The 13,795-nt window shown below is 44.1% G+C and overlaps 1 protein-coding gene across 7 annotated transcripts in view; it reads right to left on the minus strand.

The window, feature by feature from the left end:
• LOC126547685 (guanine nucleotide-releasing factor 2-like) overlaps positions 1-13,795 on the minus strand; it is a 143,197-nt gene that overhangs the window by 46,990 nt on the left and 82,412 nt on the right. For all 7 annotated transcript variants that reach the window (XR_008609136.2, XR_008609135.2, XM_055063200.2 and 4 more), the window contains 3 exons: positions 11,266-11,348; positions 6,930-7,035; positions 5,405-5,483 (listed from right to left, as the gene is read on the minus strand). Coding sequence is in view for 5 of the 7 variants with exons in the window: in XM_055063200.2 (XP_054919175.1) it covers positions 5,405-5,483; positions 6,930-7,035; positions 11,266-11,348 (268 nt within the window). In the remaining 2 variants the exon portion in view is untranslated. The remainder of the gene's footprint in view (positions 1-5,404; positions 5,484-6,929; positions 7,036-11,265; positions 11,349-13,795) is intronic.

Genomic DNA, 13,795 nt, shown 5'->3' on the forward strand with positions numbered 1-13,795 from the left:
GCCTATCACTAGGGGTGTGCTTACCAAATAGTAGATTTCCAATTGAATATCAAATTGAACCAAGAAAAAAAAAAGGAATATCGAATCGGATACCGAACACCAGAAAATTTTTCACAAAATTTATTGCTTACAAGTTTTGGGGCAACAAAATACGGTACTGCACATGCTCGGGAGTTTCCTAGCATTTTTTCCTACAAGAATGTAGCAAGCTATCAGTAACTCAGGCACATAGAAATCAAGATATACAGTACGGTCTACTCTTATTAAAGGGAACACTAAATTAGTACACCAGCACTGACTTCAGCTCAATTCCAGTATATAAAGGGCTGGAAAATTTTTATCAATAGGATTTCTGTTGAATAGAATCTGGTGCTTTCTTTTTTCATCTGAAACTAATGAATGAATTGGTGACGTTCTACAGTACTGAATACCAATGAGGTTCTAGTGGACTTGTGTGTTGCGGCAATCTTTTATTTATGCATACAAAGTTTTGCTTTCCAGTTTTTTTCAAAATACAGAAGGGCTATCCCAGCTTTATGGCAAGTGGGTTATTGTAAGGCCAATCAGTGTGACAGACGAAAGGACGGCGCATCAAGTGACTTGATCACCGCCAGTATGCGCGCAGCTGGCACTGACGGTAAAGAGCAGGCGTCATAAGTGCCACTTCATTGCCAGGTTTGGCCTGATTTACCACCTGTCAAAGATTCTGAAATCTAGAGGGTGTGGGGTTCCTGCCCGTGCTCTGGGGACAAAGGAACGAGAACACAGCAGTGCAAACAGTCACAAGGGCATTTATTGCACCTTTCATAGACCAATGCCTGCTAGCCGAATCGCTATCCACAAAACATGCCGATGGGCGCGCGACAAATCGTGGAAGTCCGACTCACCACAACCAGATAACGAGCGAATATGTTTGCCCCATGCTGGACACCAACATTCATTGGTCATTCATTCATTGGTCATTCGTGCGTACAGTCACGCGAACGATCGTGTTCATCCATTCCCTGGTAGGCCTCGCAAGACGGTCTCGCAGAAGCATGGACAGGCGCACGCGCGGAACGTCCGCGTCACTTGCCGACCCCGAGCCAAAGAGAAAGAGCCTTCTCCTTTCTGCACCCGAGTAACCCCGCCGTTAGGTGGCGTTAACAGAGCAACACTCGCATCATCTCTCGTACTACCCTGCAAGCATACCGACCGCCGTGTAAAGCCACACGGCAAAGCCGGATTACAGGATACAGGAGCTATGCGAGAAAACAACATATTAAGGGACACGTGAGAGTCGCGCATCCCCACAAGGGTCACAGCAAGTCTGTGCGACGCTCGCTCCCCTCTCCCCCTTTTGTTCCATCCGCCATCTGTGCAAATGCGTGCAACTGGGTCATGGCACTTTTGCACTCACCATGTAAATCCACAGCTAGTCTTGTGAATAGTTGCTTGAAGCTACAAAAAGACACCTAGGTATGTGTATCTACGAACTGGGTCAGGAACGAGAGGCTGACGTACGGTTCGTGTCAAAAAGATGGCAACCATGAACAACTTTGTTGCCATCCTGTACACTTGATTTTGTTTGTGTGGTTTGTCGGCTCTCCTAGTGTCGCGCAGCTGCTCCGATTAGATCTGTGTGATTCGGCACAAAACTGCAACTTTAGTTGCCGACGCCCGATGAAGCAGCGCCTCGGCCTAGCGCCTTGCACGGCCTAGGCAGTATGGCTGTGACCAAATTTGCTGCTGGCAGATGTAACAGGCCGCAAGCTGTCGTGGAATGCTTGCCACTAATATGTTCGTATGGGTGACTCATCAGTGATCGGCCTAGAGATCATGTATGCCAGTTAGATTGATGGCTGTTGAAGCGGCGTTAAGTTCATTGCCGCGTATCAAACACAATCTGCGTGCCTATTGGCAGCTAATTGACTCGACCTTCACACATGCTTTCGCGCTTAATGAAATACGTGCTACTTTTGTTGCCATTCCCTCTGTCCACGTCACATTATAATTTTGGTTCGCGTTACCACTGTATGAGTGGACACTCTGTGCAAAAAAAAGAAAGAGAAAACAAAAAAAAATACAGGTACCATAAAAATTGGTTGTCAGTCCCTTTGAAGAAAATTTTACTAGTACATGTTATAAATGGGTTATTTCAACTTACTACAGTTGAGCATAGCAAACAGCATGACTCACAGTGACATACTGTACCAGACCAACCACTCTAAGGTGTTCAGTACCTTTAAAGGGGCCCTAAACCACTTTTTATCAAAGTGGAGAAATGCATTTAAAATAAAATAGGCTTTTTCAGAAATACTTTGCCGCAAGAAAACCTTCAATATGTTCAGCAGAAGCGGATTTATTTGCAATCAAACATGCCCTTAGCGGTGTTTCCACTCCTTCAATGCCTAGCACTGCAAAGGCTACGGCAGAGCGGGGTGTGCCCACAACGCTCTGCCTACGATCATCACCGTGGTGCACAGTTCAAATGTGATTTTGAATGTTAATGTAGATGCCACTACTTCCGATTTTGGCACCTACGACGCGCCAAACGTAAGCCAAACGCAGTTGTCTTCAGCGAGCCGTTATGCGCTTAGCCAGTGGATTTGTCGCGGCACCCAGCAGCGGTCGCGGTATCTATGCTACGTAGCAGCCCGTAGCTACATGCAACTGTAGTATGCAGCGTTTGCTTTGTGAACGACAAGGCTTGAGTGCGTGCTCATATGGTAGTCTGGCCGTGCTACGTGGTGCGGTCTGGCTTTGTCCTTCACCAGTTTGACTGACGGATAGTAACCACATCCAACTTATGCATTTGTAAGCGCAATCAATAAGTCTGCCGAAGTATCTAACCAGGAGTGGCCAGGAGTCAGCGTGTGCTGGCAAACGCGCATGTGGTCTGACTGTAAGTTTCACATAGTTCGAAGCTAGCGCAGCGTTCAACGGCTACGACACCCATAAGCCCGGTGGCCAAAGTTTAATTCCTACGCGGGCAGCTGCTACCGAGCGTGGACAGACGATAGTTGGCTACTTCCGGAAGTACGCATATTTATTGAAATTTGAAAGCAGATTTTCACTTACTTCAGCCTGTTCATTAAACTTTGTCAATAAACATACATAGTAACAGTAGGAAGAAGCGTACTGATCCAAACACCCTTCTTGATTGACATCAGCTATTCGCCAATAATAGCAGCCGCATATTAAAATCCGCTATATTATGAAATAAAGCATGCAGAAAAGAGTGAGGAGCAGGGTTCTGGTGAAAAGTGAGTATTTGAGAGAGAGGTGACTTTGTGCTCCACTAGCGAGCTCCACGCACTGCGGACGACTGCAAAACTTCGCTGAGATGTTCACAGCAGTGTATGACATCCACGGACTAGGTTTCTTTCACCAAGCCTGAGGGGTGGTTCAGGACCCCTTTAACCCTTTGAAGGTTTTTGCCGTACATGTACGGCGGCGATTTTGTGTCGCGCAAGGTCTTTGCCATACGAGTACGGTTTCGACCCTCCGTTTGAAATTTTGCACCATAATGACGATGCGTTCTCACTGGGAGGTGCTGCCACCTCTTAGGACTTACAAGAAGCGTTTGAAATTTGCACTACCTTCTTGGGGAGATAAACAGAACTGATTTCTAGCTTCAGCGCGTCGCGCAGACTGCGGCAACACCCCTTTTGCGGTTTTGGTTTCGCCGCGTGATCGTAACAAAGGTGCCCGAAACATCATTTTTCTCTTTGTCGGCACTCTCTTGCAGGGCGGTGGAAGTTGATTTCTATCTTGATTGGCGCTGCTCTTAGTTTGTTTATCACCGCCGCTCACGAGGTATTCTCGCTCTCAGCGGCAACGCACTTTCGCAGTTTCGGTTCCGCAGTGCGAAACATGATTTTTATCTTTGTCGGCACGCTCTCGCAGGGGTGGCGGAAGTTGATTTCTATCTTGATTTGTGCTTAGCTTGTTTATCACCACCGCTCACGAGGTACTCTCGCTCTCTGCGGCAACGCGCTGACGCGAGAGGGTGCCTCAGACCTCTGCCCAAGGCAGCCGCAAGCAGAGAAGATGTAATGTGTGCGCCAACACAACTCGTCGCTCCAAGAGGAGAACAGACACGCATTTTAGGTGTGCAGACTGCGATAAGGCGCTGTGCGTAAAGCCGTGTTTCAAGGAGTACCACACTGTGAAATACTATTGAACATTTTGCAGTTCTGAGTGATGCCGACACCAAAATACTGTTCCTAATTTTTTTTTTTTTTACTATTTATTCCCGACTTTATACATTTTGTACATTCAAGATCCGCAATAAAGTAATTTGACCACCTGGGAAAGTTTTTTTCAAAATAATTCGACCTTCAAAGGGTTAAAGGGCCCCTCGTCAGGCTCCACAGCAAATTTCAGTTATACACTCGAAGTTGTTACGTGTCCTCCAGGGAGCGTTTTGCCGAAAAAAAATTTTGAAATCGGCTCATTGATATAAATATTTCAGTGCCGCGAACCCATGATTTTAGGAGGCGAGCTCCACTGCATAGAGACAGTCTCTCCGCTCGCCCTGTCTAGCCTCCGCAAGCGAAATTCCTTCCCTGCGTTCTCCTATACAGGACCTTGAGGATCGTGTAACGCATACGTCACAGGCCCCACCTTTCTTTTTTTTTCTTCCCCGGTGCTGTGTACTTTCGCTGAGGACGCTGCGCGCGAGCTGTTGTTATCGTCTCGTTTCGCGCAGCGCACAATTTTGCGCGCTGTGCACAAAGACACGACTAGCGGTATAATTTAGTGCTACTTCAGTGCATAATCCGGATTGAGCTTGATTGTGATCAAAAGTGCGCCATGTGACACCCATATTAAGCAGAATGGTGCTGATGAATGATACAGTAACCTGTTGGCTACAGTATTGCACTTCTGCTTCCGATACATCTTTTTATGCACGAAACTTAGTGTTGAAAGACACAAGTATTCCTAAACTTAAAGACACAGTTCCCAAGCTTAAATAATAAAATTTTTCTTAGGATAATTTTCTCTCAAGACGTTATTTTTAAAAAGAGGTAAAGAGGTCAGTTGCACCAGCAGGTAAAGAAAAAAAAAATATTTGTTCTTAAGTTTTTATGGTACTTATACTCAATTTCGAGCTATCCTGAGGGAAGCAATGTTCGCAAGCTAGGCTCTCTCCAAACAATGTTGTAATGGCTGGTCTACAAGTGCATAGAGACACCATGGTCAAAGCAGTTCAGAAATACTCAAATTGAAACTTGATAACCCATATAGATCAGCCGAATAGCCAAAATCACTAAAAGTGAGAAAATATAATTAATGAAAGCCTACATATTGAGAGCTGCTCTTTATTTGCTGGTTAGCAAGTATGTAAAATTTAAACTACAAAAAAGTCAATAGAATGTCGCCCACCAGTAAGATGAAGTACAAGAAAATAAACACTTGCCACTGTTTTCTGGTACTGCAGTTGCATGAATTATGAGAGCATCAGCTGGCCCTCCCTTGAGACCTCGTACATCATTTGGCTGTTGGTATTAAGAAAACAATCACAGAGGAGTACAAAAAAGCATGACAAGAGTGCAAACTTTGTCAAAGTTAAAAATACACATACAGGTACTTAAACGGCATTGCTAGAGGCATGACTTAAGTCACAGACAACATTACAATCTAAAGCATGTCTCCTTAAAACAGTATGTTGCCAGAGTAACAGATGAAGATGCATCATTGACATGCATGTGTAGAGCAGGCTGCACCAGTGATCTTGCCATTGGTCATGCTCTGCTTGGTGTAACTGTTTGAAGTGGGCCGAGAGCTACGCAGTGAAAGCGCTACACTCCCGCAAAATAGTGCTGAAAGAGCTATGCGAGATGGTGGAACTAGTGAGCTCGGAAGGAAACTTAAGTTTGCTAAATAGCATTGAAAGCATTAGTGCTCTGGCTGTTTGGCAATACAGTTGAGTCTCGTTACAATGGACCCTGATAATCCGACAAAAAAATGTCTATTTTACCCGAAGTCCATAATATCGGAAATGCCTCCCTTCTGAAAATTTCATTGTGATGTCTAACAACTTTATTGCAAAGAGTGAGTGACGAACGTCCAAAGTAAAAAACAACAACAAAAAAAGTTGCAGTTTTGTCTAAAAGGCAAAGCATTGATTGTGATAGCAAATTAAGCAAGTGCGGCAGCAGCAGCGAGCGAATTGACCTTCGTGCTATCTCTCACTTCAATACAAGCCAAACGTCGAAAGCACAGCGCGTATGAAGCTACCATCACTGGGGGAATTGTGCCCACATTGCAGATCATTCTCAAGGTATGGTGCCCACGCCGTAAGGAGCAGCCGCCGGAGTATAACCCCCCTTCTCTCCCCCCCCCCCCCCCCCCCCCTTCCATTGCCTTGTGCAAAAGAAGACGGCGCATTTCTGCCCCGCCTTCCTCCTTCACGCATGCAATATTGAGCTGTGACCGCTGGCTGACCCTCGCAAGTCATTTGTCAGCCCGTGTCAACACGGCAAAAGTATGTTTCATATGCCCAATTTTGAAAAAAATTGCCGCTAATTTCGTCCGCTGTAGCTGTCCGTTGTAGCGCAGCCTGTTAAAAGCGAACTTCGTTGCATTAATAAAATACATAGAACAAACTAACGCTGAAAGATGGTCCATTATGTCCAAAAGTGTTGTATGGGGGTCCGTTGTAACAAGTATAGACTGTATACATTATGGATATACTACCGAAGAACAGGTTAACAAAAGACTGTTGTTTGTATGCTTCATCCCTATCTTGAACTGTTTTGCACTTTCAGTATATTCATAAACTGCATTCTTTTTCCCATTTAAATGTATTGTAATGTCATGAGGCAATGCTACCAGGAGCTGGTTCCCTACCAGGAGAATGACAATACTTGCAGATCACAGCTATACACCATATTTGCAACACAATGAAAAGATATCAAGAAAAAAACAAAAAACAGGCTCACATTATCACCAAAGATCAAGTGATCGCTGACATCTTGCAGGTCAATCAAGCTCTCTCCATTCTCATCAGGCAGGGCATCTTCAATAGCTTTTAAAGGCTGAGGGGTGCTGGCAAAGACAATGTCCAGATGAAACACAGGCAGTATATTTGTTCTGCTTTATCACTTCATGATTTGTACAATACAGTAGCTTCCTAGAAAACTGCAAGGAGCTTGCGCATATAAAATGCCCACATATTCGAACCACGTATAGGACAGTGGGACGTACATGTCCCACTTTTTTATGCATGCAAAAACACTTCTCAGTGGTAATGGGATGCTCGTATCCTGACATCAGAATGGCTTTTCATCTGATAATCATCCTGAACATGAACGGAAGATGATGGCGTACAAGAGACATAAAAATTGTTCTCACTGCCTGTATGCATCACAGATTTTTCCAACGTTTCATTATGCGTAAGTTGCTTCTTTTTGCAACACTTAGACAAACAATTAGCACCGTTTTTGTGTGCTGATGTGACAAGCAGTTCATAATGTATGTTGGAATGCATAAAGGGTTGCATAAAAAGTTGCATAAAAATTTGTACATAACAGAAACTAAATGTTTCTCTTCCATAGAATTCTGAATAGTGATGTACAGTAAACCCCCCACTCGAAGCTGCAAAAGAAAACGGTAATTATTTTAACAGAAGCGGAGTTTTGAGATAAATGAAATCGTGAAGCTAGAAGCTTGCTGGCCATGCACAGACCACACAGAGCCTTTTTAAAATGCCGCCAGTAACATTCTCGGTCACTTTTGCATGCATCGGTACCAGACACGTCGGCTTCTACGGATACAGAGTTACTGACACTGTTCCAAGACAGCATGCTTGGCACAGAGTCAAGACAATTTATCCTAATGCAATATTTGAAGCCAGTCATCTGAGCATAACCAGTTCCAGACATCCAAATAGCTGACATTGCTACTTTCTGCATCATAATGAATTCCAGAAAATTTCACTTCGAAAACCGTAACTGAACAGCGAAAGAGTGCAATTGTCACGCCTTTAGCAGACGCCCATCAGTGATGCAGCATTTGCACCTAACCATTGCAGACGCATCCTCATTAAGCCGCGATGTCGCTGAAACGCTGTGGGCTCGCATGATGGCTTCTTTTGTATGCAGCGCATAGGCTGACCGCACCGGCTCAAAAGTGTTGATCATCTTGCTCAAGGTCATGATTAATACATTGTGACCCCACTGATGCGTCATTGATAGTGACCTAAATTGGAGGGAAAAAAAAAAAAAAAGACTCCCAGCTCCCTGCTGCTGCATGAGGCCACAAAAAAGTGGCAGCGAGGAGCTGAGCGAATGCGCGTGGGTGGTGATAAACAGAAAGAAGGGGGAAAGCGGCCTAGTGCAGTGTCTGGCTTGGCTAGCAAGCTGCCACTGAGTGAGAAGCGAGTGGAAGCGAACCTGTTGACGCTTCCTTGTTGCCTTTCCCTTAAATTTTTGAAGCTGAGATTTCGAGATATCCGGAGTCAGGTGCAATAACTTTTGAAGTTAAGGGGTGAAAAACACATCGGTTGACACTGCATTGACACCGCGGCCAAAAGAAAATTTCGACTTCACCAGTATTTTGAGATATCGGAGTTCAAGTTAATGAGGTGTGATTTTTAAAGGGCTTAATAAAACATTACTTAAAATTTTCTCTATGCCTGTAAACACAACCATGGTTAGAAAAGCCATTCTGACGTCTAACTCGCAATGGTTCTTTGTAAGTTTTAGCAACGGCATCACCATTTACAGCCAAAATTATTTTTTTCCGAGCCACAACAGTTTCTGTGAGCACGAAGGCCACAAAATGAACGGGGGGGGGGGGGGGGGGGGGGGGGGGGGGTATAAAACATGTTTTTAAATGCGGCCAGGTACACTAGTAGACAGTACCATCAGGTTAACAATGCACCAGAAGTATGACACTGCACAACATCAACTGACCATCCCTGCATTAACCATTGTCTGCACCACCAAAGACTTACTGGTTATACTGGTATGTCAGTGGCTGCCAAAATACCATGTGCAAGGTATGACAATATAGTTTAAAAAAAATAAGATACAATTCTTGAGTGACATAAATGTAAATGTTAATTAATAAGCCAGACAGGAATGCAAATGTCAAATGGCAGGCCTCAGCGTGGCCCAAGATAAATCGAACCCAAAGCAGGTGAAACGCATGAACTGTAAGGCTATCTTAATGACAAAAACCATGGCAGTCAGCATTTACAGCAGTACCTGTAGAGATATGTAGAGATGAAGGAACCCACATAAGTAGGCTTTTGTCTTCCATCTACTTGTTTAATATTGCCTCACAGTTCATGTGCACTTCACTTTCTTTGGGTTCGGTTTGTCTTGAGCCACCCTTAGTACTACAACATGGCGTGTTTCTTTCCAAGAAAGGAATGGCATGAAAGGGAAGAACAGAAGGTTCTCATGCACAATATTTCATGTTAACTGCACTGAAATATAAAAGCCTGCACTCAGTTAACTAGATCAGTTCAGGGTTGTTGCTGTAGGTTTCTCATAAAGTAATGCTCCTTTCTTTTTTATGTTAATGACTGCACAAAAGGTTTTTTTTTAATATGTACATAACATTGCAAATCATGGGAGAATTATTTTGGCAGCACACACATCCTATACAACCTAAATTTTTATTCTAGATGACAATAGGGTTATAAATAATCACTCCGAACCTACCGTCCATGTTTAGTGCACTATACGTTGGACATTCTGAGCATTCCTAGGAGAGAAAATATTGCTATCACATTAGCTCAGTACATCAAAACCGTTATCGATGAAACCGACAACATTGATAAATTAAGATCATATATGGCACTCGCGGACACCAGTGGTCTGTAACAATGACCATGTTGCATACCCAAAGCACTTTTGCTCTCTATAAATTGATAATGCATACAGCCAAACCCACTTATAACAATATTCAAGTGCCACAAAAATTCCATTGAATACCCGGGTTGCATGAAAAAATCAAAATAGGGGGATGGCAGAGCTGTCGTGAGAAAACTAGAATGGCGGGGAGTGTAGAGCCCCTCTCCACCACCTTCCTCCATCTGGCTGCTGATTGTGTTTAACTGCTTCCTGGGTGCTTTCATCGTATGTAACAAGCTGCGGCTGTTGGCGTTAAAAAATGATACTGCTATAACAACTGCAAAGAGGGGTAACGGGCGGCAAGCATTATGCGAGCTCCGCTGAGGCATCATTTTGGTGGCCCCAAAAGGAGCCTTTTAAAAAATGCAAGAAGGTTGCCGCGACAGCCTGTTAGCTTGAGAAATCCAGAAAAAATGCTGAGGCGAGATCGCCACAAGCATCTCGCCACATACTTCTCACTGGCTTGCACGAGAAAACATTATGTCTGTCAGCCTTGCAGGCTTTACACTTTACGCGAAGCTCGCCGACATCCTTCTCCAAGGCATCCAGGTGCTCCACGTAGTGCAGTGGAAGGTTCCTCGCAAAAATGAAGCAACGGAAGGACTGAATCATCTGCCGGGCCCCTTCTGTGAGGACAACGTTGAGGCAGCCTGCCCTACCGTGTCATCACAGCCGTCGTCCTCGTTGCTATCCGATGCAAGCATGTTCACAACAATAGCCTCATCGGTTAGAAGCACTTAGTTTCCAAATCTATGGTCATGTGCTTTCATTTCACCGGCAACGTTGTGCATTGTCGATGATCAGTGGGCGGATCAGCTATCTTCTGTTTCGGCGGCGAGTCAAACAAGGCTGAGAAACCAGATAGCCAAAAACGATTTTGACACAACCAACAAGACAAACGCGAGCAATTAAGCTGTTCGCAGAACTGTGCTGAATGAGGAGCCAGTGAGCAATCTGGGAGTAGCCCAGTTGGCATGGTCCGTTCGTGATTCAGAGGGTGGCGCGGCGTAGAGCTATGGGCGCAGCCTATTCGTGTTCGGAGGGGTGGAAGGGCGACGGGAGAGAGGCACGTGGAGAAGGCTAGAAAATGAGCATGCAGCGGCTGTTGGGGCAGCGGGCCATTGTTCAGCGGCTCAAATTTCTTTTTTTCTTTTCAAGGATTTCGCATTTCACTACCATTCAGCACGAACACCCAGGAGTCAGACTTCATCGTTATAACCTATAATGCGGCATCAGGGCATTGTAGTAAGCGAGTTATTTCACCATGGAAAACATACACAAGTTGACGGTGCAGCAGCTTCTCACAGTTATAACCAATATATTGTTAAAACCGGTATCATTATAAGTGGGTTAGACTAGTGCTCATTGCCCACCTTGGAATCATGCATGAATCTGAGGATTTAAAGGCACTTACTCTAAGCAGGTCCCTGAACCAAGAGACGCATAGGACTGGCGCGTAGGCAACATGAGACTATCTTGGACACCCAAGGAACTACTCTGTAAGCACCAAAAACAAACCAAAATTGTAACTTTGTTCAACAGTAGTAGCCAGGTCTGAAAATGAGACAAGAGAACAGCATGCTACTGAAAATAAAATCCAGATGTTTGCTGGTGACCCATAAGTGAAGTTCTGAAGTCTCTCAAGTTAAGAAGACAAAGCATTAACAGAGTGGCGCAGCTATTGAAATACATGTATGAATCTGAGAAGGCTTACAGTATGAATAAATAAATAAAAAAAACATAGAATTTTTATTACACAACTAATGTCATCTGCTTATATGTTAGAAGAAAAGTAAATTTATAAAAGTTGGAAATGTACTTGATAACTACACATTGTACATCTAATACTAGCAGTAGTGTGGCCGTTCTGATTTAGTAGGTTGCCATAACTAGGGTTCTGTTTTTTCAGCTTTTATTTTTCCAAAACATGGCGTACATTTTCTGGCTTTTATTTCCACCAGAAAATTCAGACTTTTTTGTGAATATATTTTCGCAGATGAAGTTTTTACGGTTGATAATTTCTCGCATCAAGCTTACGACGTTTTCTTTTTCCTGGTAAATATCTGCTTAACTAATTTTGTTGATGCTGAAATGTGCTACATAACTGAAGATCTCGCTCTTCAACACTGTAATTCCATCCAATACACAGCACAATTAAGTTTTCTAGAAGCAGTCTAGCGAGGGCACAATGCCATGCGGTGACATGATTATGCAGAAATTAGGGCCGAGTGCACTTGACGTTTGAACAAAAATAGAATAAGACTGTTTATAACATTATGCACATTCAGAGCTCTGACAAATAATACAAGAAAAATGATTAAGGATTAAGAAGATATGATCCTGCATTATCATCAGTGAACATGGCCAGTTCTGCAAGAGTGTAAATTTGGGCTGGTTGATAGTACATGTTGTTGAATAAAGTAACAGTGCATGGGACAGAACAAACGTAATGAATAGACAGTGCTTCATCGCTTCATTCCGTTTGTCCTATCTCATACATTGTTACTCAATTTGCCCAGTTCACCACTTTAGTTAATGGAGCATGAAGGCCACAAGGATGTGGGCTAGGACTCCCCTGATCCCCCTGCATACACCCCAGCCCCCTTCCGTGCTTCTCATTTTTGTCACAGCGACAGGAAAAATGGATGCAAATAAGAAAACAGCAAAGATTGCTTGGGTAGACACGTCACATTAACTTTACATGCTCTTTGTATTGGAGCACATGCAGCATGGCAGCTACATGGGAATCAATGTCTTGGCTCTCTGGTAAATTTACTTTCACTGACCCTTTTCAGTTAAAGCTGAATTAAGAAAGAAATTTGGCAAACTTTTGTTGTTGTTTTTGTTTAAATCAAAAACACAGAATCCCAGCTATAATTAAACTTCTGTTGCAGAACTACTGTGCTGTTAACTTGGCATTTTAAAAAAACTTGAATGAAGACTGCAATTTGCAGCAATTTAAGTGAAGCACCGAGACCTCAAGATCATTCTGCGAGTACTAATACAATTTTCCTAAAGGGAGTGTCGTTATTAGGCATTTTTTAAAGGGACACTAAAGTGAAAAATGATTTCTTCTGCATCAGTAAATTACCATTCTACAACACCAAAAACACCACTCTTACAACGATAAGACGTTTGGTAAGCCAGGAAAAGTGCAAGAACGAAATATGGGTGGTGACGCCTACTCAAGTCCCCGCACCTGGGGGCTGTGACGTCATGGATTTTGATGGCATCTTCTAGGGCCTAGTAATTATATATAGCGGTACAGATTGACTACATTGTGTTCTAAAGGAACCAAATATTAAACATGGCAAGTTTCGGGAACCTTTATTCAGCCAACGCGGCCCAAATGAGAAAACATACTTTGGAATCCCTGACGTCACGCTGACATACCGGTGCTGGGGTTTCGGCACGAAATTCAAATACTGATACTTGGACCTTCATTTTCTCATCTAATAATCAAACTGTCTTTCTGAAATGACTGCCTGCAGGGTTCTCAAACAAAGCTTCATTAGTCTAAACTGATTTATTGTTTCGCTTTAGTGCCCATTTAAGGTTTAACAACTTAGCAACAATCCGCATTTTGCGACGCCGAACTGCGCATGCGCAGCGCCCTAGCGGCTGATGACCGAAGCAATTTGGCAGGCGAACGGCCGGACTCGACTCTTTCCTCCATGTGAGTGGAGTACAGCCGTGGCAAGCGCTGCACTTGTCAGTGGAATAGGGCGCCAGCCTTTTCTCTTAGACTCTTATGGACTGGCACGTATCCGATCCTTCTCCGGGAGTGCGGGTCGCGATAACCCAAGTTCAGCAAGGAGGAGTGGGACTCGCGTGCGTGGCCCCGCTCTAGACAAGCAAATCCTGGCTGTCCAGCGTGTCTGTGACCGGGCCGGTGGGCTAGACCTGCCAGTCCTGATGCGGGACTTGCCGGGTACACGACGAGT

The sequence above is a fragment of the Dermacentor andersoni genome, chromosome 1 (genome assembly GCF_023375885.2).
Source record: "Dermacentor andersoni chromosome 1, qqDerAnde1_hic_scaffold, whole genome shotgun sequence".
NCBI lineage: Eukaryota > Metazoa > Arthropoda > Arachnida > Ixodida > Ixodidae > Dermacentor > Dermacentor andersoni.